The sequence below is a fragment of the Gambusia affinis genome, linkage group LG21 (assembly GCF_019740435.1).
Source record: "Gambusia affinis linkage group LG21, SWU_Gaff_1.0, whole genome shotgun sequence".
Classification (NCBI taxonomy): domain Eukaryota; kingdom Metazoa; phylum Chordata; class Actinopteri; order Cyprinodontiformes; family Poeciliidae; genus Gambusia; species Gambusia affinis.
Genome location: NC_057888.1, coordinates 7,136,770 through 7,163,259, shown reverse-complemented (window position 1 = coordinate 7,163,259; position 26,490 = coordinate 7,136,770). Strand labels below are relative to the sequence as shown.

Here is a 26,490-nt window from a genome sequence, read left to right as displayed (position 1 = left end):
AGTGTCTGGAAGGACTAGAAAGGCTTGATTCATCCTGTCGCCACAGCTTGGCTCAGCAGTTCCTGCTATGAGGATCAGCAAGGTCATTTACAAGACTACTAAGCATTTAAGTCCCTGTTGTTAGCCAAGTCCACATTGATACTAAAGGAAGTAAACAAGGCCTAATGGGCACTAATGTGCTCCTTAAGTGCCTGTCTTGCATATGGCCAACATCTAAATCAATCCTCCACTGACCGGCTGCTGGCGAGCTCTTCCAGATCCTTTCGTAAACTGTCACAAATTCTTTTTGCTTCCAAACACACGATTCTCAGAAAGAAGATGCATTAAAACGGGTTGAATCAGCTAGTAAAATCTCGGGGACACATCCAGGACACACGCTCTCAGCCATCGATACTCATTTGTCGTACCAGTTGCCCTCAGGGTGCAGCTATCGAAGTCTGAAAACTCGATACACTGCTGCAGATAACAAGAGTCAAACTGAGAGGGCGACTGAGAGCGATCAGGTCACTTTTCCACTATATGCTGGTTGCAGAGAGAGGGTTGTTTGATTTGTGTAAGCAAGGACACACAACCCACTCAGCTGTTCCTGCTGCTGCCAAGAGTATTTATGTTGTCTAATCTCACTGTCAGCCACACGGGAAGGGAAGGGAAGACCGGGGTCTGGCTCTTCTTCCAGCAGGAATCACTCAGAGGGTTTAAACAGGACGTGTTGCTTAACAGGAACTGCGGGAAATCCATGGCATGGAGATAAGAAGCCATCTGGGGGTACAAAAGTTTTCAACTGTGCTTTTTAAAAAAAATAAAATAAAATAAAATAGTTCCACAGTGGTCTGGATTAATAGTTTTCCAGGATTTCTGAAGTTCTGACTGGGTTTATAGTTTTGATGTTTCTTCCAATTAATTCTTTTCTAGATAGTTACCTGTCCATCACAGAATATTGTACAATGTGTGCTTAAAAAGAAGGAATGTTGACAACTAGAGAACAAAAGAAGAAAACCAGATTAACAGTATCCAGGCCTGGACTGGTTCATCGGGCAGACTGGGACAATTCCCAGTGGGCTGATTGCAAGTATGGCAGGCCTTTTTAACATAAAATCAGTTTCATCTGACTGTCTGTAAATACATTCCAGATGTTTACAAATGAATTTTGATGAGACAGTCAGATATCCTAATTAACTAATATGTCATATGGATTGCAATTAAAATAATACAATAGAAAGTGAACTAAGAGCTCCAAAGTGTGGGGCAGAATTAATTTAGTTTATTTCTATACTGAAAATATTTTTAAACTAACTTTTCATAAATCACTCAGAGCTTATTTAAGTGAATGTTAAATAAGTCATGAGCCCATCTAAGATGTCTGGAACATAAGCGAAGTGAAGCAGTTTTTTTAAATGGCTTGCCATAGAAAATATTTTTTTGAAAAGAGTCATTCAGTCCAAAACATTTAGATAAGGCACAGAAAAACTTTACAAAAAACAAGACCGCTTTTAAACATGATAAGAAAAGTTCATCCATATGTAGGGCAGGCAGCTATTTCAGCTTGCAGGAGACCAACCAACAAGGCAGAAGCATTTGGAAAAACCTAAATGACTCTAAATCCTTGGCTTTACTGGGACATCGACCAGCCGGACTCACCAGGTTCTTCAGCAGGGCCGACAGCTCCTTGGTGAGAGAGGAGAACTTGACAAAAGCTGTCCCCAGGTCAGGGTTGTCCCTGCTGATGAAGTTGCTACCAAACTTATCCAGAGCGTGGGCGTGGTTTTCTTCGTTCTGAACATGATCTGTGTTGGGAAAAGCAGCAAAGAAGAGGTTAAACAGGGGCCATAAATTATCATAAAAGGTCAAGACCAGAAGGCCAGAGATCTGAATATCATTAAAAGTGTAAAATTCATGGAACCTTGAGGATTTCTGTAATTTTTAACAAATTAGACCCTTTTTATAATACTCATGACTTAAGTTTAAAACCTACACAAATTAGTTAGCTTAATAATATAAGGTAGAAAGCATAATTATTACTATTACTATTAAAGCAACTTAAAGAGAAAATGCTGCATTTTTCTGGAGGATTTGGTGAATGTCTGGGACTTGTAGTTTTATCACAGCATAAAAGAACATGCAAATCCATCAACCAGAACTACAATAAAGGAACAAACGCAGAACAAATGAAGGAAAGAATAGATATACACATTTCAGATGTAATTAAATCTGATTTACGATTTTATCTTTTTACATACTTAAGAATTTTTAAAGGTCTGGTATTGAACTGAAGACATTTCATTAAGGCTTCACCATTGAAAGACACACACAAAAATTCAAAAATGCCTGCAGACAAGGCCAGAGGTGTCAGGACGGATATTCTCTGGACTGATGAGACAAACTGGAGCTGCTTGGATCAGTCGAATCAGCTCCATGTTGATAAGAAAAAGAAAATAATCCAATAACTTGAGTGAAACATGGACGTGGCTTGGTTTTGTTCTGGACAAGGATCCAAACATCCATGGAAAGATCTCTTGTTGGCAACAAATAATGCTATTAAATATTAAATTAAGGGTTTAATTTTTTGTTAAGGCAAGTTTAGTTTTTTTTTGGAATTTGGGTTCAATTTGGATTGAATATGTGATTAAAAAAAAACAATAAATTTTAAATAATTTCAGAAATCGTTGTTATTTTTGTGCCTGCATATTTAATCACAGAAGCAGACATGCCTGGAATAAAATAAGTGGTTCAGCGGTTGTAATAGCAGGAATACTCAGTGGACCAGTGTTTTTCTCTAGAAGCCATCTTTTCATACAGTTTATGTCAGGGTTAGAAGATGTGTGGTTCTCCTGGCGAATCAAACGCTGCAGGAAAAGTCAGTCAACCAGCAGAATCCATCTGTATTCATCGTTAAGTTCCCAATGGAGAACGGCTGCTTACAAACTAAAATCCAAGCAAACAGGACTCATGTTTTACATAAATAAAATAAACTACATTTATTCAAACTCCAAACTTCAAGTGTTCTATAGTCAATCTTGTTTGGAGGACAATAACACTATGAATTACATTTACAGAACCTTTTGAACAACCTTCCTCTAGTTTTTCCACTTTTCATCTCAAAGGGTTAAAGTGACCAAAGGGTAAAGTTACTCCTTTCTTTGGAGAGCAAACAAACATCCCAAGCTGTCAAATTACAGGGTGGAAAGCTGCTTTCAATGACATTCAGTGGAGAATAACTGCAGATTCATGACACAGCACTGAGAAAAACTCAGGTGTTGATTTCTGGGACAGTCTGGACAAGAAAAACACACAATAATACGCCATCTGTCCCACAAAAGGTGGCTTTCCAAGAACAAACAAGGATTTTCACGCCTGCAAGAAGAAAATACACGGAGGAAGTGAATAAAAGAACCTGGACATTATAGGACACAAAGATGTCTCACCTTGACCTGAATTGTAGATTGCTTTCACTGATTTCTTCACCTTTTGCAGAGAAGTTCGATCCTGGTCCAGCGCCTGGAAAAAAAAAAAAATTAAACATCTCAGGGTGACTTCATGCTTTAGGAAAGCACAGCACAGTCAAATAAAAGGCAGCAGATATTTTCCCGATAACAAACCAAATATTTGCTTAACAATCTAGAGCTATTAAGACAGAAAGGCCAAGTGAGTGATGGAGCAGCTTTTTGCTGTTGAGTTGGCAAAACAAATCAGGAGTTTTATCACCTCAAATTAGTAATCTTTATATCTTTGTTGTTTTAGCTGTTAAAGCACTGGTAATAAAATTGAAAGCAAACAGACATCAATCTCGTTCTTCACAAAAATACAATAAATCTAATCAGTTAAAATGGTTTAAATGTGACCCCTGTCCCTATAATGCTGCTGCATTCATGGGGAAAATGTCCTTTGTGTGCAAGCAGCAAGCAATGTGGCTGCAACTCAAGTCAGGAAAAATAAAACTTGGATATTACTTGTTCCTATCAGAAATCCTGAACCCTGATTGAAACTACAACAATTTTAAATCTTAAATCAAGATAAATATAAGATAGCCTATAGGATTTGATTAAAATAGTCAGTCTTTTTTTCAGTTTCTTATTTGTAACTTTTACTCAGATCCAGTTTTCATGCGGTTTGTTGTCATGTTGGGTATGTGCTGCGGCAACCGCCACACCCTCAACAACAGCTGACACATCCACTAGCAAACCATGCTTCCTCTCAGGGTCACCGTTAATTGACAATTTACAAAGGATTAGATGTCTAATTAAATTAGGTTGTAGGGTCGCTTTTTTTCATTAAGGAATCAAATTCTCAAAAGAAGTGTTTTGGATTTACTCTGAAAGGCTCTCAAAGAACACTCTTGTTTATTAAGGTGCCGGATCCTTATCTGTCGTTCTGATTGTCGAGAGTTTTTTTGTTTCTTAGGAGTATGACATTGTGATAGAAGTATTTTATGTCTTAAAATGGACCTAAAAAGACATTCAGCCCATTTATTAACTTGGCTAAATACAGTAAAGTCATTCAAGAAACAATGACTTGTTTTTGTTTAAAAAATAATAATAATCTAGACTAAAAAAATCAACAGCAAACTATAAATATTTAGGAAAGAGTATGCTATTTTTTTAAATAAACCAAACAAGTGAGGCTCTGTCTAAAATTCTATGGTTTTTAAATGCATCTGTGAACAAGGTTAAAATAGTTGAAAATCTTTAAAGGGGTTTTAAATGGTTGTAATTTAATAAGCAGCTGTAAAACATTGGGATTTTGTGTTTCTCACCTGGAGAAAATTGACAACAATACTGTTGGCAGGCATCTAACTTCAAGATTAATCACCTGTAAGGGCAGCAAGAAGATCCCCTGTCAGACTGGACGCCATGATTCTGCATGGTGTCTATTAATCTGCTCACTCACTGCGGCTGAGATAATTGGGTGGCTTGTTATTCAACAGCAACAAATGTCTTCGTTACCCGTTTCTGCTCAAGGATTAAAAATGCGAGTGTGTAATGTTGGTTTTGCAGAATAATTTATTCTGACAGTGCAAATATCCACTAATTCGGACAACAGGGAATGAAACCAAACACATGCAGGAAGACCGTTACTGCAAGGTCAAGCTGTGGCGAACACACATACACTGAGAGAGAGAGACACACAACAATGCCCTAATTAAATTTAACAACATAATTAAGTCGCCCTTGGCCTTCCTTGGACAGTTTTACACAGCTCTTCTCCAATTATGGCAGCAGTAGTTCACCACTGCAGGGCTCTTTCTGCCAGGACCAGGCCCTTTGATCCCTCGCCAAATGGAAATGGAGTTTGATGCCACATAAATCCTCCATTAAATCTGTTACATGGCTACAAGCTCCATGTCTTAGATCCAAATATTCCTGAATGTATGTGAATAAATAATTATACATGCGGAGATGAATTAATCATAATCCTACGGTTCATTTTAAGGGTATTTTCACACAGTCTGGTAGAGTCAGTTTGATCGGGCATCAAAACATGCAACATTTGTTGCTTTTTCAGATGATGCGGTTCACTTTCACACTGCACTGTGTTAAACCAAACTCTTTGAAAAACCTGTTCCCCTCCTCGCCTGTGGTGGCGCTGCACCAATAACTACTGCATGAAACGACATGAAAACCTCTGAAGAAAACATCAGTGCAACTTCCTTCTGCAAAAAATATAAAAACATAATGGAATAGTGTCAGATTTAGCAGGATTAGCTATTTCTCTCGCTAGCGGCAGATGCACCAATGAATGCATTAATATTAATGCATTAATAATAAGTACAATGACACTGCAGAAGCTAACATCTACAATCTTCATTATTTTAAGGAAAATAAATGTGACTCCTGAATTTGCTTTGCAAATAAGGTATTCCAGCTTCCCGTGCTGTATTTTCTTTTGAATATTTTAGATATGCTCTACAAAAAATCCAATGAAACAACAGGTGAGTCCAATGTTCTCCCCACGATGGTTGCAATTTGCATTTATTTCAGACCTTCATTAAAAAGCAAGGTTCATGAAGTTTTTTGCCTCTGATTGCATTAAAACCTTCAGATGTCTTCACAATTAAAATACAGATGTTTCATACTTAATCCCCAAACAGGATTAAAAAAACAAAAGCTGCTTGAGTTGCATATTAAAATGCTTTCATGAGACTTTTTCTCAAGCTGTTAGAGATTTTACAGTCTGACCTGCCTCCATCTGATTATGAACCAACAAGAACGGCACTTGGGATGAGTAAACAGTTTATTCACCTTTAAATCACTTAGTGGGATGGCACTGCAAGAATCATTAACTCACTGAATGTTAGCTCACAAAGTTTGGTACATGCTGCAATGATTGATATGCACTGAATGGAAAATAGTTATCAGAACCAAACTAGAAGAAATTGGTCAAATGTTTAGATTATTGAAATATTTCAAGTGGGTGGCAATCATCTAGGAGCCATTTGCTAATTCTTATTCTTCTGAGGCAGGGCTGTTTGTACCAAAAATCCCTTACAGATGCCTTCAAAACTTAAAAAAAAAAATACACATGCAAGATAAACAATGAGTTAATCAGGAAACAAAAGTGAAAGACTTGATTCTGCCTCAACATAAACCCAATGCAGACTGAAGAAATACCAATTAAAAAGATAAAACATAATTTATCAAGAACTACAAGACTACTTTATTAATACCAATAGAGACATATTAACAGTAATTTTCAAGGTAGAGTTAATATGTACTGTAGGCAGAGCAAATATCTTTGTTTAGGGCAACAAATGCACATGGCAGCAGTCATCTGAGGCAGTCTCCATCTAAATGCGGTTTGTTGTCATGTTGGGTATGTGCTGCGGCAACAGCCACACCTTCAACAACAGCTGACACATCCACTAGCAAACCATGCTTCCTCTTAGGGTCATCGTTAATTCACAATTTACAAAGGATTAGACGTCTCATTAGGTTGTAGGGTTGCTTTTTTTCATTAGGGAATGAAATTCTCACAAGAAGTGTTTTGGATTTACTCAGGTCAACTTATTTGATCTTAAAATAGGTTTGTGTCACTTTGAGCGAAGGATGCTCTGCATTCAGGAAGGAGGCAAGGCAAGGCAAGGCAACAAAATGTAGTTGAGGTAGATTTATTTGGTGCTGCAGGTCACAGATACACCGACACCCATTTCACAGTGGGACAAAGAAGCTGGCTTTTATACTTTGGCAATTCCAACACTCACACCAGGTAAAGGGGTGACAAAACAAAACAAGAAATAATTTACACAAACCTAACAAAACAATAAATGGTACCAATAAATATTTACATGCATGCAAATTATTAGAACTAAACTAATCTAAGGTCAATCAAAGATTATATTTAACTTAATGTAACTCTTCAGAGCATTACCCCTCTTAATTAAAAATGGTATGCTCCAGGAGCACTTGTCTCCCTTTGCTGCTCCACCCTGCTAAGGAGATACACCCGAAAGCTAAGACTCAATCAACCTCAAATTGAAACAAACTGACATTTCCCCACATTCCCCCTGTTCAGGAAGGATGGACAGCCCCTCCATAAATAAATGTCAATGTAACTGAAAGAAAGAACTGAAACAAAAAGCATTTTTTCTGCAAATAAATATATCAATAATTATTTATTGGGGATGGAGCCCCTGGTCTCCATCACAGTTTGATTACGGAAGTATTTAAAGAGGCAGTATTATATACTTTCCAGCCACATAGCGGCATTTTCAAGTAACTGTCACTTTCAGTTGTTATAAAAATGCTGTATATACTAAATATGGCTTAAAAGAAAACTGACTTTGTAATTTAATGCCTTGAAATTGGGTCTCTGCCTCTTCAAACACTCCAATTCTTTTCAAAACACTGCTTTCAGGAAGTCATCACTACATCGGTCCTCTATTAACCCTTTAACAAAATCTTTTTACTAGCGTTGCATTGAGAAGTAGCTCGAATAATGAGCTCAGCTGATATACAGTTCCACCAGGTGTTTGCTAATTGCTGCTGGCTAGTCTGAAGGAGCTGGATGGCTGTTCTATAAGGCAGAAGTTTGGAAACTTGGAAACTGCATCCCCAAAGGTAAAGGTAATTTTATTTATTTAGCACATTTTCAGCAACAAGGGAATACAAAGTGCTTTAACATGTTTTAAAAGGAAATACAAATAAAATAACAAACCAAAAGAAACAAAAGCTAATAGTGAATAAACTAGATACTCGTATTCGGGGTTGGTAGTATCCTCTTGTCTAATTCATTTACTAGTTTGGAAGAATAGGAGTCTAAAAAGTAGTTGCTAAAGTAGTTTTTCTGGATTCCAAGTTCTAATCCCTGTTCTCAGTTGCTAAATAAGTGTAGGTAAGTATCCTTGACTTCTCTAAGGAGGAGCTGGGTCTCAAAAGCGGAGCTAGGTTCACCCAGGCATTTTTCACAGCTGAATGTTTGCCATGTAGATTAAAGGATTTCTCAAACATGCCTGAAAGAATCAGGGATGTTTTTGATGAGGGAATAACATTATGTAAAGCTCATAATAGTTGATTTTACATAATGGTGGCCCTTTAAGTGTGACACAAAACAAAAACAGGAGACATCTGTCGACGGGAAATGCCTTTTCATGAAAAATAGAATCCAAAATGATTAATAATCAACGACAGAACTATTTAATGAACTTGTCTTGTGTTATTCATTGAAAGAGTCAGATAATATAATATTAAATAAAAATAACCCAAGCCTAGACCCACAGAGTGACCAAAGCAACCACTTAGGTTAATGGATCCAACTTCCTGGATCCTGAAGACAGCCAGTCATGCTCTGGAGGTCAAAGCTTCAGAGGGGTAATGGGGGGGCTCAAGCGACGGAGGTTTTTCTCAATTTCATGCTTCCTGCCCCAGGCCTTATCCTCCTGCAGCAGCCCTGCCGCTTCCCCTGCAGCCGTCCTTTCTGACGGGAAGCAGGAAGCATCTAGGCTCGTCACTGTCCTGTCCCGGATCAGCGGAGCTCCGTCCACCGACACCAGCTGCACTCTGCTGACAACCAAGGAACAAAAACATCACACTCTTGACTCCCGCCTCTCCTCCACAACATTCGTCATCGCTTTGGTGGACCGCCTCGCGTGTCAGTCCAACATTCTTCACCCCGGAGGCAGCAGGAAGTCACCCTGACCGAGCGGTCAGCTCTGCTGTTTGTCAGCAGCTCTCTGGAACCCAGATGTACCAACGTGGCAGATTTTACTCTCACAAAACAGAACATACTCAAAGATCTCTGAATTACACAAATGCAAACAACTTCCGGGAAGGAAAAAACAGGAAGGGGTACAATCATCAAAGGGCTTCCACAGAAAAGGAAATGAGTGCAGGGGCATTTTTATAACAGAGGTCAAAGGGAACACTTTTAAAAAATGCTTTCTTTTCATTTCCTTTCTGATTGAGATTCTCTAAATAACAAAAACAAACTGGTTTGTTTCCATGTTCCCAGCAGTAAACCTAAGTCTTATTATTACATCTTACAATGATGGGAAAACACTGTATGAGGACAGAGTTTGTTTGTTTGCCAAGTCACTTTGACTGTCTGTTGATGGTGCCTATGTGGCATGACTCAAGCAGGAAGGGTGGAGAGCCGTTTTCATTAGCAGGAAACAAATGCACATCCCTTTTCTCTGAGCCAGACTGATCTGCATGTGAAGGTTGGAGAAAAAAGTGAGAGGAGGCATAATATTTCCAAAAAAGAAGCCGAGATCTGATGGTGTATTCCTCACACAGAGGGAATGAAGTATCAACTGCTGGTGGTTGAGGGTTTGGTTAGGAGCGGTATCCGCCGGACCACATGACTGATGTAGTGCCTCAGACAAGCAGGATAAAGCTGGGCTCGATCTTTTTCCACAACGTCTAAAGAAAACTCCTGTCAATCTGCAACAACAGCCAATAGATCAAATCTATCGCTCTGAATGAACAGCAACAAATTACCTCTCATAAAATCTTCAACCGCTCAATCCATCATCAGGGTTTATGAACTTTCTTCATGCCAAAAGTTCAGACATTTCCACGCTTAATAGTCCAGAGAATAAAATACAGACGATTCTATTTCCAGAGAGGTAATCATTTAAACGGAACCTCTTATGAAAAATTCATATTTTGCACATTTTCGTACTTCAGTTTTTGGGTCTCAAATGTTTCTAAAAAAAACAAACAAAAACACCCAGCTGTTTTTTGACAATAAAACATTAATGTTTTTGATGTCAGAAAAATGATAATCAAGTCATCAAGAACCAATACTGCACACATTATCTTTAATGCCATCCCCAATGCAAAAAAAGCCCATCAGTGGAGCGAAATACAGGAAAATCACTGAGGAAAATCAGTTAGAGGCTCCAATACCATTCACACTGGTGGACAATGACACAAAACGTACAGCCAGAGCTACAATGGCTCAAAGTCTTTTACACCTTTAACGGACCAGAGTTTCATCATGGAAAAAAATGATCCCTTCAGTGATGATAACGCTTCTACAGTATGGGGGCTGCAAACAATTCAACACGTACAGATCTGGAACAAAGAGGAAACGTATACAAAACCCAACTGCTTGGAAGACGCACAAGAACACAGTTATGTGCAGAAAGTTCAGTGAAAAAAAATGTTAAAATGTTGCCATGTTTGACAAAACTTTGCATGACTTTGTTTATAAGATATAGCTCACTTGCAAAAAGTACAACGTGAAGATAAACCGCACTAAACAAAAAAAAACAAAAAAATAGCTGATTTTGGTCCGGACCAAAAGACTTTCCTGGTGTGAATACATGCTAAGTGAAAAACTCTAGACAGGGGTCTCAAACTCCAGTCCTCGAGGGTCGCAGTCCTGCAACTTTTAGATGTGCCTCTGCTGCACCACACCTGAATAGAATAATTAAGGCTCTGGAGAACTGGTCTACACAAGGTGGAGGTATTTAAACCATTCAATTCCAGCGTTTTGTACCTGTGGCACATCTAAAAACTGCAGGACTACGGCCCTCGAGGACTGGAGTTTGAGACTCTGCGTCTAGCAGGACTTAAAACTTCATACTCACAATCCCATCCAGTCTGACTGAGTTTGGGCTATTTTGTAACGAAGAACGGAAAAACTTTTTAATTTCTAAATGTGCAAAGCTAGAATAGACAGACCCCAGAGGACTAGAAGTGGTAACTTGTTCTTTCTTTTTACAACAATGCACAATTTGTTCATCCATCTCCATGAAATCCTGATGAAAACCATTAAAGTTTGTGGCTGTAATGTCACAAAATGTGGAAATTTTGTAAAGTACTGCCTTTCAGATAGAGGAAAATATCACACAGCAGTATCTCCATTATCTACTTCTGCTATCGATCCTGCTGTTTGCATCCTGCTTCGCTCTCTCACACCAAGCTGAGGTGTTCAGCCGTGAGTTTTCCTCTGCACTGTGGATAACTTCCTGAGCTGCAAAGATGCTGCACCTCTCAAGAGACGCTGAGCAGGACCTAACACGCATGTGTGTGGTCAGTCAGTGGAAATCCAAGCTGTGGATGCAGCAGTGCTAGACTCCCCTCTGCTACATGAGCTCCCAGCTCCTTTAGACCGATGTGCATGTTTTCACACCTACACACCTAGCATCACAGCAGCAGGAAACCTCTGTTTGGACTGTGAGGAAGTCATTTCTAATGAGACGTTACATTATTTCCTGACCTTATCAGCAGGCATTAGAAATGACAAAAAGAAAAACCAAAAGCTGGTGACTAAGAAATACCCACACAGAACCTCTTTTAACAACATTTACAATTGGTGCAAAAACAACATCTCCAGAAACTAAAACGCCAACATGCCCACTCATGTCATATACATAAATATACCCCTAATTTAAAAAAATAAAACACACACACATACAGCAACAAGGCAATTAACATAAAGACCAGTCCTCTTTCCACATTTTGAATTAGAAATCATTTTGGTAAAAGTCAGCTTTGTCAAGCTTGTTCTTAGTTTAAAAAAAAAAAAAAAAAAAAAGCTGATATGTTCAAGGGCAAATTGTGAAATTCTGCATGTTTCTTTCTTCCATGACACTGCTATGCAGCTCTTAGCTTCCAAAAAGCAAACATTACGTAGGGATTTTAAATTGTTAAAGATAGCAAAATCTTCAGGAGAACTTACTTAGTTAATCTGTCATTAAACGAAATAACTCGAGAATGTTGGGCATAATCTTTCAAAAAATGTGCTTCTATCCTCCAAATATATGGACTACAAAATAGTTTAGACTTATTATATTTTCTCTGCTTTTTATCCCCTGTTCACTCAGGCTTTTGAGAATAGGCCCAAGCTAAATTAAAATCTTATCAACACTGATAAGAATTTATGTTGGATGAGCTATTGAAATCATATCATAGACCTGAATTAGACTTGGAGCGAGCCAACCGGGACGTTCTTCATACCAACTCCCACATTGTTGTTAATCAGATCTATCAGTTTGGAAAGGTTTCAAAGGTATTTATTAAGCAACACGATTAGCCAAAAGGTGTATTTTTTTTATCTTCAGACCATGGCCAAGAAAATCACCAAAATAAAATAGCGTATATGCAAACAAACAATAAGAAGGTTTCCCCCAGAAAACTTGCTAAGCCCGGTGGTTGGGTGCCAAGGCAGTCATTCATCCAGCAGTTGAATGTGTTTTTGAGTTAAAAAATTTTTTTTTAAAGTTGACAGGAAATTTGAAAATGTCACTTGATAATCATGTGTTATTGAAATATTGGAAGATTAATACCTGAACACAAACTATAAAATCTTAAAACATTGCAAAAGTTTTAAAAAGAGTTAAATAACCAATGCTTACCCTGGTAAGGGCACAAGTAAAGCCTGGTGGCCCACCAGGCTTATAATACACTGGAGGAAACCCTGAATAATAATACACAAAATATAAAATGCACAAAAAAGCATCTACCAAAGCTATAATCCAAAGCTAACTAATAAAACCAGAGGGGAAAAAATGCTAGAGTACCAACATGGAGTTAGTGGTGATGGTAATGTGATGGTTTGGAGCTACTTCTGCGCTTCTGGACTGGGATAATTTGCCATAAGTGGTGGAAATGTGAATTCTGCTGTCAACCAGAAGTCTCTGACTGGAATGTCCCAGTTTGTGACCTTAAGGTCAACCGCTGTTGGTTTGTGCAGCGGAGCAATGATCCACAGCACAGCAGAGTCACATAGGGCCTGAATAAAATCACCGGTTGGAAATGGTCTTGTGTAATTATTGAGATTATCTTTGTCTGATATTGAAATTTATTTGATTACCCAAAACGAGCTGTGGAAAACAGAAGAAAATCAATTTCACAGCCATGTCTGTATAAGACAGTGAATGAATTTTATGTATGTTTACCAACTTTTTCTTCCTCAGGAAAATAAAGTAGAGTGATAATGAAGTAGCTCCTAAATTATTTAAATAAAAACAGCTATTAAAAATGAAAATATCGCCTAAAAACAAGGAGGAAAAAATATTTTTTTAATCAGATCTAATGTTTCTTTTTAAATTTATATTTTAGTACGTCCAGTCTATTTTATTTTTATGAACTACAGCAGTTAATTTTGGTTTTACACTGCAAGAAAAGAACGTTTTCAGTTTCGCAATAAAGATCTTATTTCCATAAACCTCACAAATGTGAGCACTACAAAAACAAACCAAAGGATGATAGTGCTGCAGATAAAAAAAAAAAACACTGCAGGTTTCATATGACTTTTAAGCAAGGACGAAGTGAAAACTGAAAGGTGCTTTGGTGCTGTAACGTGTATGACAACCCACCAAATAAATTACTAAAAATAAATGTTTTAAAGGAATTAAATTAGTCTTTTAATGAAGCAGAGGACTCTTTTAGAAAAAGACAATATCAGGTCTTTTATTGACTGACAAACTTGACGATTCTTTAAAAAACACACAAATTGTATGTATCCTTTCAATTAGTAATTTATGATTTCATGTTTCCATGGTAACACAAACACCCATTTCTTTTAGCCACTCTCCAAAGGCGAAAGACACAAGAATTTGTTTTTTAAGTGGAATACAATGAACTGTGCTGGAATTTCAATAGCATATTGCAAATAAAAATGTATTTACTTAAAAGCATTTTACACATTTTCATCAGGGTTGCCAATAAGTGTGGAGAGTTAAGTATAAAACAAACAGTTAAACAAACCAATTAAAATATTTCAAAATATTATGTAACATTGTGTGTTCCCAATCCCTATTTTATATTAAACTATTCAAATGTTAATACTTAATTTGTAGGGAGGAAAGATTGGAATGCATAACAGTCCAATCTTTAGTCATTTTGCTGATCAATCACAAATATCTGTCAGAGAATCCATCTTATTTTGCTGATCGCCTGTTTATAAAGCCTTTCAGCTCTTCAGGCAATCATGAATCTTTATCCCCCAAAGCCAAAAAATTTAATGCTTTGATCAACCACCGCTAATAGACGCAACATTTTTCAAGCCTGTAAATAACTTCTCCGATGCAACAAGCAGCACAGACATGAGTCGCTGGACAGAGTTAGGGATTCTGCAAAGCACTTAGCAGCATTCCTTGAAGTGTTTCTGCAGCTGAGTCTCACATTTCACACTTTGTGTGACTCAAGACATTTTAAAACCACAGGTGTATCTACTCCCACAGACCATTTGGACCCTTCGGCAACTGGACAAACAATCGCAGCAATGCCCAACACAAACTCCAGCTACTATTCAAAGGGCACTGCCATTCTGACCTCCCAACATGCCTTGGATTGTAGCTTTACAGCTGCTGTGAAAATGTCAGCCATGCAGTTCTGTGAACAAGCAGTAAAAGACTTTATAATATACTTAAACTTGGAGGTTTAAAACTCTTAAACAGGCAGAGACGGAGTATTATACACATCCTAGGACAACACTATTTCCTGACACGCCATTGAATGCTAGTTATAGCTAGCTCGTCTGACAGGTGTGTTGACAGTTGCTCAAAACAACAGCAAAGCTAAAATTACCATGTTGTTGCACTAAGTTTGAATTAGACTAAATACTATTTCCTTTTGTTTCACTTACAAAAACATTCCAGATGTTGGAAAACTAACAATTTTGACCACAACTTTTTGAAAAAGTAGCCGCAAAATGAATACCGTTAGGCTGCAACAATCTAAAAAAAATAATAATAATAATAACATAGCATTCTTGAGGGACTGGTTATCATCGGAAAAGTTTTGTTCATATTTAGTCAGGTCATTTTTGTCTGATATTAAAAATGGTTTAATAGTTTGACACAATTGGTAAAAAAAAATAGAAGACATCTGTAAAGATGGAAATACTTTCTCAGCACATGCAGTGACAGTTTCTTAAAGTCCCTTTATAGAGAAAAACAAAATGTACAAATATCTGCTCACCCCTTCAAATTCTCTGTGTAAACACAGGGAGATAGGATTCAGCCAAGTTGTAACACAAAAATATCAAGAGATTACATCTGCTCCGACAACTAGAAATATTTTTATAGACAACAAAAAAACATTGTAGCCCCATGATTTCCACAACAGCATAAAAGCAAAGTCACACACAACCCTTGCTGTTCACATTCCGCATGTACCTTCCTGTCATCACCGACAAGCTAAAATCTGATGCACACACACACAGGAGAATATATATGTACAGACATAAAATAAAACACTTTGCTTCCTTAAATAGACTATAGCCCATATTTTAGGAGGGAAAGGTTTGAATTCAACAGCGATAACCCCAACACCCTGAGGTCTGCAGACAGATGTGAACACTGACACCTAAATCTGAGGGAAGAGCGAAGGATCAGAACGCCAGAGGAAGGTCTGGTCCACAGCTAATCCGCTGCCAGCTAATAGCCCTCGATGATATACACAGTGCAGCTGTGGGAGGAAGGTAGGCCAGCAGCTGTGGCCCACAGATTTATTATCAGATTTCAGCAAACAAGCCGACAAACAAGCAATACAACACGGACTTACCTCCTGCTGCGTCAGACTGAAAACAAATTCATGAAAAGAGCCAGAAGGGAAATTTAAAGAAGTGATGCCCAAATTGAATGTGTTTCCCTCAATGTACAATAAGCCTGGTGGGCCACCAGGCTTTACTTGAGTCCCCACCAGGCTAACATTGTTTGTTTATTTATCTTTAAAAAATTAGATGTTTACCTTTTTTAAACGCGTTTAGGGATTATTAATAATGTCTTCTAATAACACACAATTACATAGTGATATTTTCAAATTTTTTGTCAACTTTAAACATTTTTAAACTCAAAAACATCACTGACATACCGCCTCTACCACCGGGCTTCTGAGGGAGAGCCTGTTATTCTGTGAGGTTCACTTTATTAATGGGATGATCACGTAACAACATCATAAATACATAAACAGTTGGTCACATTCTCGGTAAAACATCTACATTTGCAGCTCTCCTGGTCTTCTTAAAACTGTTTTAGCAGCACAAGAAATATGAATTAAAATTTTGTTGAGTTGGGAGTTGATTCAGAATATTTTGGAACACAAAACTTTTACCATTAAATGTAAAATGAACACTGTGATTGGTGAAGGAAGCCAGGCTCATCTTTGCTAGACCAATGCATCTAAATTTGTGCTACTGTGGCTTAACTTCTGTAATTAAGCTACATTTTTTATATATATCCATATATTTTAAACAGAATACATGCAAATAAAAAGCTTGTCATAACTTGTAATAAACCACAAGTAGGAGGTTAATTTGTGAGCAAGAAATGTCTTCCTACATGCAGCAAGCTGACCCGTTAGTATCTCTGCAAAGAGACATAAACGTCCCTCTTTTCTGTGTGAGACCCTCTGAGTTTAGAGACATCAGGGACAGACGATGAATAAAAAGCCACAACTTCATTAATAATTGACTGTGACACAGCTGCACTCCTCAGCTGCAATGTTGCAGAGGGAAGACTTAGATAGCGCGCACTCACATTTGTTATGTAAAGCCGCACATGATAAAAACTCGTCCAGTCCTGAATAATTCACTGTTTTCTGTTGGTGGTAGTTAAGTGGTTAAACAAAAGAGAATATGAAAAAAAAACTGGGCTTAGAAGAATTAGTTAAACCAAAGTGATGATCAAAATCAACATAAAGAGGATTTATAGTCCTCAATATTTAATAATCAGACTTGACTATGAAGAACAATGAATGCGGCAGGGAGTGAATACAAAAGAAAGCAGCCGTTTTTAGTTATCTGTGCCGCCATTGTTGCAGCCGACTCCCCGCCGGCAGACTGGATGTCACATGTGGCGGCGCTGAAGCCTCACATGACGGCGTGTCATCTGGAACACGGCCTCAGGTGCTGCTGGGTTCCAGACAGGCGACCCGAAGCTTCTGCGATAAATACTGAATGTTTTCCCGTTGAACTGAAGGACAGATGCCGATTTCCTTCCGGGCACCCTTACAGATGTTTTACTGTAAACAAGCGAAGCCTTATTGTTTAGCTAGAGTCTATTTCACCCAACCCATGTGTGAATCCAGAGAGCGTTTTAATGTGGAAGGCATTTCCTAATCCCTCATGAGTAAGTGCATTAAAGTGTGGGGAGGCGATGCCTCTCCTTTTATGAACAGAAACAATAACAGTGTTATAGCAATGACGTATTTTCATCATGTTATGCTGAGAAATTTAGCCTTTTTTCCTCTGTTTCATTTGTTCTGGTTCATGAATCCTTGAATGAAAGTCTAACACAAGAAACTAAACTGGAGGAATGTAAAGCTGATTTTCATTTTAGCAACAAATCACATTCTTAAAGCTTTCATACAAATTAATGGTAATTTCACATTAGTTATACTAGTCAGGTATTGTATTTAGTCAAAGCATAAGCATAATTTGCTAATACCAAGTTACCTGGAACATAAGAATAGTAAAATTGATTTTATGCTAAAACAGCCTGCCATACTTTGAGGTTGGAATCCTCCTGTTCCTCATGCTGAAATATCCCTCCATTTTTATTTTCTTCTATCAAAGTCAGTGTCACTGCGGAGAGTGTGCGGTCTGAAAAGACCGTTACATAAAAGTAAGAATATCTGAAAGGCCCTGCCCTTCATATCAGGTCCGGCCATGCTTGAATAGAGCGACTGTGAAAAAGTCAAAATTTTTTCTGGTCTGGTCCAAGTGACGCAGGGCAGGGAGGAACGCTCTAAGGATCGCCAACGCATTGAGGGTTTCCCCCTTTGTATCGCTGCTGTGGCTCTCTGTGGTTTGGAGAAAAGCAAACGCAGTGACGCAAAGTGCCATCTGTGGTGTACAGGGACAGACTACATGACCCCTCAGGGGGAATTACAAGTCCAAGCTGTTGATATTAACTCACATCAGAAGAAAAGAAGAAAAAAAATGGACAAAAACAGGAGAGCCTCAGAGTGACATGTCCTTTTCCTGTTAAATAGATCGACACAATCTGATAAGATATTTTTCTGCCGCTGACTTCTAATTATAGAGCAGAAGAAAATTTTACACAACACCAAGAACAACTAAAGTAAACGACACACAAACATCTGAAGAAGACATTAGCTCAACTTCCTTCTTCACAGCCATACAGGTACCTACAAAAATGTAGTAGCACAAGATTTTAGCAGTTTTATGTTTTGTCTTTTGTAATAAACCTTGTTTATTTTGTAAACAAATATTTTTCAGAAACCGCTGGGCATATGAAGTATTTTAATATTTATCAAATTAAAATCATACTTTTCCAGTAGTTACCCTGCACCAAAACTTGTAATTATAGTTTTTTAAAATTTAAATAAAGGCTAAAACGTATGGCTGGGAAATTATAGTTATCATTTATCATTTTTTTAAGAAATATCTTATGATAATAATTTGATTTATTGTCAGGATGTTATTTTTATTCTTTATCCACTGTTTGTTCAATGAAAGCATCAATAAATATCAATAAATTTGAAAATATGATTAAATGCAGTCAGTGTTTGCAGTTTAATGATAGAAATCACAATTTTTAATGTGACTGGCGGTGCTACAGAAGCACGACACCAAAGGGGATATTTTTCTAGAGCAGTATTTGTATTTGTGGGAACATAATTCCTGTGACACACAGACACAGCCATACAGCTACCTAAAAAGTAGTAATAAAAACTTCTAATTATCACTTTTATCAGTATCACAAGATAAATAAATTAAAACAAACTTTAAATCAATATTATCCACCCCTAATAATGCATATCAAAAAACTAATTTGTATCCTAAATTTAGACATCTTCCTGGTTTTCTCTCCATCATTTTACATAAAATTAACTAATTGGACGATACAAAGCAATAGATAGAGCTCTTATAAAAACATCAACTGAATATATTTCATTTCAAGTAAAGATTTTCAAGACTCAAATGAGTTAAAATGTTAAACTTTTTAGTCGCTTATGAAAGAGAATAGACAAAAAGACAACTAGTCAACTATTTGCTGGGCAAAGCAACACAAAAAACCTGCTGATGAAAACACAAATTATCTCCAGAATCTGACAAACAAAACATTCATCTCGAAATCCACCAACAGAATAATCCAAGCTACACACACACACACACACACACACATACACACACTCTCTCTCTCTCTCTCTCTCTCTACCATGTGCTCTGTGGGAACAACACCACGACGATTTGCTTTGCACCAAAGATGACAGCAAAAATAAAAGCCAGACACATCCACCAGCTTCCGGTCTGCCACCCACACAGCAAACATACACATATAATACCCCCAGTGACACTCCCATTACCCCACACACACGCCTACATCTCAACCCCTTTGTCTAAGGCAGACAAAGCAAGAGTGGCTATTTTTAAAACTTTATCTCGCCATCTGGCGGCTCCATCCATGTTTTCCTCACTTCTGATCTGATCCGAGTGTAAACACCGGAGATGATGTTTCTAAAGGCAAAACATTAATGTTTTCATGTCATTAATGTGAACTGATCAATAATTTATCCTCAGAGCAGAGTTGAGACAACATGATGCAGCCGCAGTTTGTTTTGTTTTTTTCCTCCTGATGACTCAGTGGAAGCACAGGGAGAATGACAACTCTCCTGCTGGGTCAAATCTCCCCCTCAGGTTTCAGTATTAAATATTCACGCTGTACCGTTGCATAATTTACCTTATCAACATACCAAAGAAATGACTTGGAGAGGAAAGAAAGAAAGGCGAGGTAAACATCATGGATTTCAATAAACGCGACATTTTGTTCGGGTGTATTTCCCCCCCGTCCTGAATGTTTTCCAGGCGCATCTTTGTTTTAAACTCCCAGGAGGATGCTGCGCTCTGTTTTCCCTCTTCATAATAGTCTTCTCCGTCATGTGATCCCTGCAGAAATTCCAGAGTGGCTACTGAAGCGCTGCGCACATGGCCGGCCTGTCCGACAGATGTTTTTCGTTTGCGCTGCAGCAGCAGCAGCCTCCCTGGATCAGAGGCACAGAGCCAGGGAGGTGATTCATGATGCGAGCCTTCTCCTTGTTAAAAGTCAGCAGACTCGGAGTGTGGCTCCATGTCGAGGATAAACACAGCCCTGGCTCTGATTCTGGGGAGACTTTCTAAAAATATGATAAAACTAACTGGAATCAGGAGTTTAGACGCCGACTCCCAACCTTCTCCACGTCGCTACATGCTACAAACTTACATATGGGGATTTTAGGTGACAGACCCACACAAATGAGCAGAGCAAATTTGTTTTCACAAATAAAACTCTAAAAAGTGCGGCATGCTTTTATTCCAGCCTCCAGAATCACCTTGCTCAGCCTTACACATCTAGAGATTCACATTCTTCTTTGCGACGTTTCTCCAGCTCAGTTAAATTGAATGGAAAGCAACCAGCAATTCTTTTATTAATCAGTTATTGTACTCTTCACCTCATACAAAGTCGGGAAGTAAATAGCACATTCTGCAGTTTTTTATTTAACTGCTTAAGCCTCTTTTTATCCAACATTATAAATACATTGAAGATGCAGATAAACTAATAATTTATTTTCTTATTTAAGTAAGAAAATAAACATGTTAATGCCCAATATGCAATAAAATAGCATTCCTATAATGTATGCTTTGATTATTTGTAGCAAAGGATGCATCTGCAGATAAAGAAGTACTTCAACATGTGAAAAGCTCAGCTCTTTCTGCTTTACTTAACATCAACAATATATTGATACATTTTGGGATTGATTAATTAATTAATAAATGGATAGCAAAAGGTGCTTAGTAAGATATTTTCTTACAGACTTTTAATCAGGTGAAGCTAAAATTATGCAACTTCAGGAGTTCTGGGAAAAACATATTTACATTCACAGTTTTTTACTATCTTAAATGTAAAATGTATATTTTTATTGTACAGTTTTCAGTTATTGTTCTATCAACAATTGGTCTTTATTTGAGTCTGAATACTCCAGTTAACAATTAATCAGTTAGATAGCGGTTATTTCAGTAATCGATTCATCACAATTAAACGTTTTAGATCTAATAAATTGCGAAGTTCAGCCACAGATGCTCAATGGGATTTATGCCTGGACTTTGACTGGACCTTTCTGGAAGAACATACACCAAGTCTAAAGTCTTCTTCCAGAATTTCCTTGCATTTACCTCCATTCATCTGCATTCAACTCTGACCAACATAATACTGCTGTGTTTTTGCATTTACCAAACAGTTGAGTTTTGCTCTCATCTGACCGGAGCACTATTTTCCAGAGATTCTTGAGACTTTCTTTTGACAATCTTTTCTATAATTTTCTACAAAGACCTGGCTTGTGGAGTGTTTGAAAAAATTTTTGCTTATATGTCCGCAAATTCTTCTCTCTTTGACTCCGTCAGCTCAAGTTTTCAGTTGCGCCAAACTTTTAACCATTTGCTGTTTCTTTATCTTAATTATCCCATTTGTTCACTAATATTCAATAATAAACCACATACAAAGTCAAATTACACATAGGAAGAATCCAGTTAGGTGTTTTCTAAAGGCTGTCTGGATTGGGCTGAATATATGTGGAAACTGTACTTTTCATATTTTTATTGCATCATTTTCCTTCCGCTTCCAAATAATGTGCTACTCTGTACAAATACTTTTAATCTATCATCTCCTTTATGTTACTACTGCCTTTAATTTGTATTTTAAGCATTGCAAATGGAGTTATGGGTGTCACAGTTAAAGCTCATACTCCCTTAAATGGGAGATTACACTAAATACTGCAACCCTGATGTTATTTGGGCAGGCAGTTGTTGGAAGTGGGAAAAATTAGGTCACATTTTGGCATCAGAGGACGACGGCAAAGGTGTGTGCTGCTGTCCTGGTATGATGCTCCATTTAACCACACGAAGAGAGGGCTGGGGAAAAAGAAACCCATGCAAACACAAATACCACCTGCCCTGACCCGAATTTATTTGCTTTTTTAAAAACATAAATGAGCCCGTTTTAAAATGCACTCATTCCTTCATGTATGTATGAAAGAGAGGGATCTACATCTGATTGCCTGTGACTAAAATAGGTCTTTCTGTCGCACAAACACATACACATACACACTCACGCACGCACGCACACACACACACACACACAGCTATAGCCTGGCAGCACACTCCAAAGCCCTGAGTTATGTAATCCTGAACACAGAGCTGCAGGCCTTGAGTGCACATCCTTCCATTTCCTTCACTCCTCCAACAAAAGCCATCCTCATCCTCTATTATATTATTACTCCACGTCTCTGGTTGCACAGATAAAAGAGATTAGGTAAATCTGACTGAATGCATTTGGAAAAAAAGACGCTTTTACAGGTTGATAGTTGGAAAAATGTAGCTTTAAAGCAACAGGTGCAGTTATTTTCTTCCCTTGATTCCCATGCATCTGTCTATGCAAAGCTCTCAAATATGTGGATTGCATGTTAAATGAGCTACTTGGTGTGGATTTATAAAAGCAGCACAACTGAGATTGGTGGAATTGACATATTAATCAATTTTTTTCCATCTTTTCTTACCTCCTCCAGCACATTCACTGTGTTCCTGCAGCTCTGCATGCGGGTGGTGAAGCTGGACGTTGTCGGAGAATTGTAATCCTCTGTTGTCTCCGAGAGAAACTCGGACACCGATATTTGATCCGGCATCCTTTAATTTAACGGTGTGTGAGAGAGAGGGTAGGGTGGAGGGGGGGATAAATGCCCACAAAAGGGTCGGCGAAGACGGCTCAGAAAGGCAAAACCATGAAAGATCTGAAGGAAAAATTATTAAGATACCCGGCGGGGTTTGGATCGCATCGACGGGAAAGCCAGCTCCGTTTATTTTCCTCTGCAGAACTGTGTAAAACTATCAGGGATGATGATCTGGACGTGTCTTCTTCTTCTCCTTCTCAAATGACTTCACTGTCCTCCAAAGGCCACGGGAGGAGGATTTTTTAGCACAATTCTCAACCAGCTAGCTCCCCCCTCAATGAGTGTATGTTTTTTTCCCTTCAGAGGACGTCTAAAGAGCGTCGCATTTCTAAATAGTGTTGTGGCTAAATGTTGGAGGAAAACCCGTGAAGAATAGCGGATGCCTTCATTATGCTCTACAGATGTGCAATAAGCCGCTTGTCGTCAAAAAACACAGCGTCCCGTTATTACCAGCCTCTGTTTGGGGGTTATCATAGTCCAGGGTAAAGCCGAGGTCGTGTGGGTCTGCACCGGGGTTTGGTCGTCTCTTCTTCCGCCGTAGTTTTTGAGTTTTTTTGTGTTTTTTCCTCTAAACAGCTAAACGGTGCCTCGGACACATTCACTGCCACTCTCTCCTGCTGCTCGGCCGCGTTCAGAGCTGAGAGAGGAGGCAGAATCAAGATAACGGTTTGAGAAAGGGCGGCTTCCGATCACGAGTTTCAAAATAAAAGTTTATGTTTTGGGTATGAAAATCGATACTTTTTAGTACAACCTTCTTCGATTATTTGTTTCCAGTTTTATATATATATAAAGTATCTCTGTTTTTATTATTTTTTCATTTGCTTCAAAAATCAGCCCAATATATGAGAAATCTAGATCAATTAATATATTAATATTAATATTGTCCCCAGAGAATTTCATCTCCTTACCTAAAACTGTTCTTTATGTCAGTTTATAAAATTCTTATTTTTTTTAGCATTACCTGCTCATGTACTTTCTTTAAGCTGTTTCTATGTGGACATATGTCTATTTTTGTACGTACTGCTTCTGTTCTTTGCATGTTTTAATTGCCTCTTGGGGAATAAATAAGATTTATTGAACTTAATTGAACTGGATATCAGATAAATACTTTTTAAATTTTTTTTAATAAATATTCAATTAAATTCAGTTTAGTTATATAGCGCCATAACAGACACTTTCATCCAATCATATATCCATTTTACTTATCAAATAATGCAGTGAATTAAAATTATTATTCAAAGTAGTTAAAAAAAAGATTTTTTATCAATATAAGACTGGATCGAGTCATTGACTTGCAGCATTCAGTGCTCATGGATATCCATGTAGCGACAGTGGAGAGGAAAAACTCCCCTTTAATGGGAAGAAACCTCCAGCAGAACCAGAACCTGGTTAGTAAACTGAACTGAGTTTGAGCAATTAAAGAATTAATTCAAGATATACAATCAGTAGTTTTGCTGGTTTGCAAATGTCATTACTTAGAATTTCTTATATTATTCCATGATAATAACCATAATTTAATATTTCTTTCTATGTGTTTTATAAAATATAACACTGACAATCCCTACACTAAAGTATAATTAATGTAATTTACTCCCCAAATACAGTGTGTTGGTTTAAGTAATAAGAGAACTCATCAGGACTTGTCAACTGTTTGAGTTGTTTATATATTTCTTTATTTTAAAGCACATTTCTCCATTTCAATCTGAGGGAACTTTTGAGGGATCTATTTTCTTTATTTCCTTTCAGTTTTAAAATATCTAGATGTTTTTTGCTGTGTTTATGGTGTGTAAAATACATTTTAAAAGATAAATATTTCTGATTGCGAAGGGAAAAATGCTTCTTTACAAATTGGTTTTGCTTTCTTACTTAAGCATTGTCAACAAAGCTTTAATATCAGACAAACATAACAACAACAAATATAAAAGCATTTTTCAATCAATTATTTTATTTATTAATGGGGTAAAATATCCCAAACAACCTTTAGAATTGGTTTTGCAAACCTTGGCAACAACAAGGTTTGTAATAACTTATAATCTTTATTTTGCGTCCCACTCTTTTGTCCCACTCTTTAGAGGATTGTTTTAATTCAGGCATCTTAGATTGTTTTCGGCCAAGTAAAATATATTTAAAGTAACATATCAGTGGTTGTGCTTTTATTTTGAAAATCCAACCCACTCTTCTTTTGGAGCGTTGGCATTTACTTCACGCATTTCTTTCCCACCCATTTCGCCTGGTTTACGGGGACGATGAGCCACTGTACGCATGCGCGCTAGGACTCTCCGCCTGCAGAGTGATTCGCTGCAACAGAAGACGACGTACAGAAAATAATAATTACAGCAGAGCTCAGATTTGGAAATCGCTTCTGTTGCAGCAGAACTTGACGGGTTAGCGGAACATCCAAAGACAGACCCACCCGTGTCGTGACTGCCAGCGAAATCACGAAACATTTAAATGAAAATTAGTTACTGGCGTCAATGTTTAGCCACCACCATCAGAGAGCATCAATTAGGGACAGCAACATTGACAAAGCCAGAATAGAAAAGAAAAGAATAGATAATCTTTGGCAGAAATTCAAATGAACAATATTTAAAATAACTGTATACTGGAACAATCAATAAAGTAAATATATATAATAGGTCTGTAAACTCGCACATGAGAGATAAAAATGTAAATTTCTCAATATTTCTAATTCAAGTTACAGCCGTCATAAACCCACAGTTCACTCTTTTCTTTATTTGCTCAGTGTATGCGGGGTTTCACAACTGCTGTGGTTGACCTTGTGGTTCTCCTGTCATGTGGTGATCAGGAGCAACTCAAGAAAACTATTACTGGAGAGGCCAAGCAGTGGGCTAATAATGCTTCGGTGGCACTCTGGAGCTAAAAATCATGACTTTACAGTATGGATATGTTAAGAGCTAAGAGTGACAGGTCGCTTTAAGAGCACCACTTAAAGGAGGTGGACTTTGGAAATGAAGAAACAACACAAGCATATGCATAAATTAATTAATCACGACTTTCTCATAGTTGAAACTCATTTTTAAAGGAGTAACCCTTTCTTAAACTCACATAAAGTAGAAAATATTACAGCCATATTCAGTAAATTAAAATGAGTTGAAATCTTTATTACAAACAAGTAAATTGTCAGAGATAAGACAAAATTACTAAGATGAAGTAGTGATATTTATTTCTATATCTGTAAGTAAATCTACTGAATGTTTTGTATTAACGTAGCAAAAGATTTTCCAAACATTGAGCAATAAATCTGACAATGTAGAAACAAAGGCGTAATTTTCCTTGTACATCATTATGAAACTTAACACGTGCTAAATATATATATATATATATATATATATATATATATATATATATATATATATAT

The 26,490-nt window shown here is 37.6% G+C and overlaps 1 protein-coding gene across 5 annotated transcripts in view; it reads right to left on the bottom strand.

Moving 5' to 3' along the window:
* asap1b (ArfGAP with SH3 domain, ankyrin repeat and PH domain 1b) overlaps positions 1–23,791 on the bottom strand; it is a 61,785-nt gene extending 37,994 nt beyond the window's left edge. For 3 of the 5 annotated variants that reach the window (XM_044104508.1, XM_044104506.1, XM_044104509.1), the window contains exons 1-3: positions 22,941–23,764; positions 3,423–3,495; positions 1,639–1,784 (exon numbers count right to left, since the gene is read on the bottom strand). In XM_044104508.1, coding sequence (XP_043960443.1) covers positions 1,639–1,784; positions 3,423–3,495; positions 22,941–23,066 — 345 coding nt within the window. In that variant the 5' untranslated portion in view covers positions 23,067–23,764. Of the gene's footprint in view, positions 1–1,638; positions 1,785–3,422; positions 3,496–22,940 lie in introns of all 5 variants that reach the window. The other 2 variants (XM_044104507.1, XM_044104511.1) reach the window with 2 other exon arrangements.
* Positions 23,792–26,490: the final 2,699 nt, after the last annotated feature.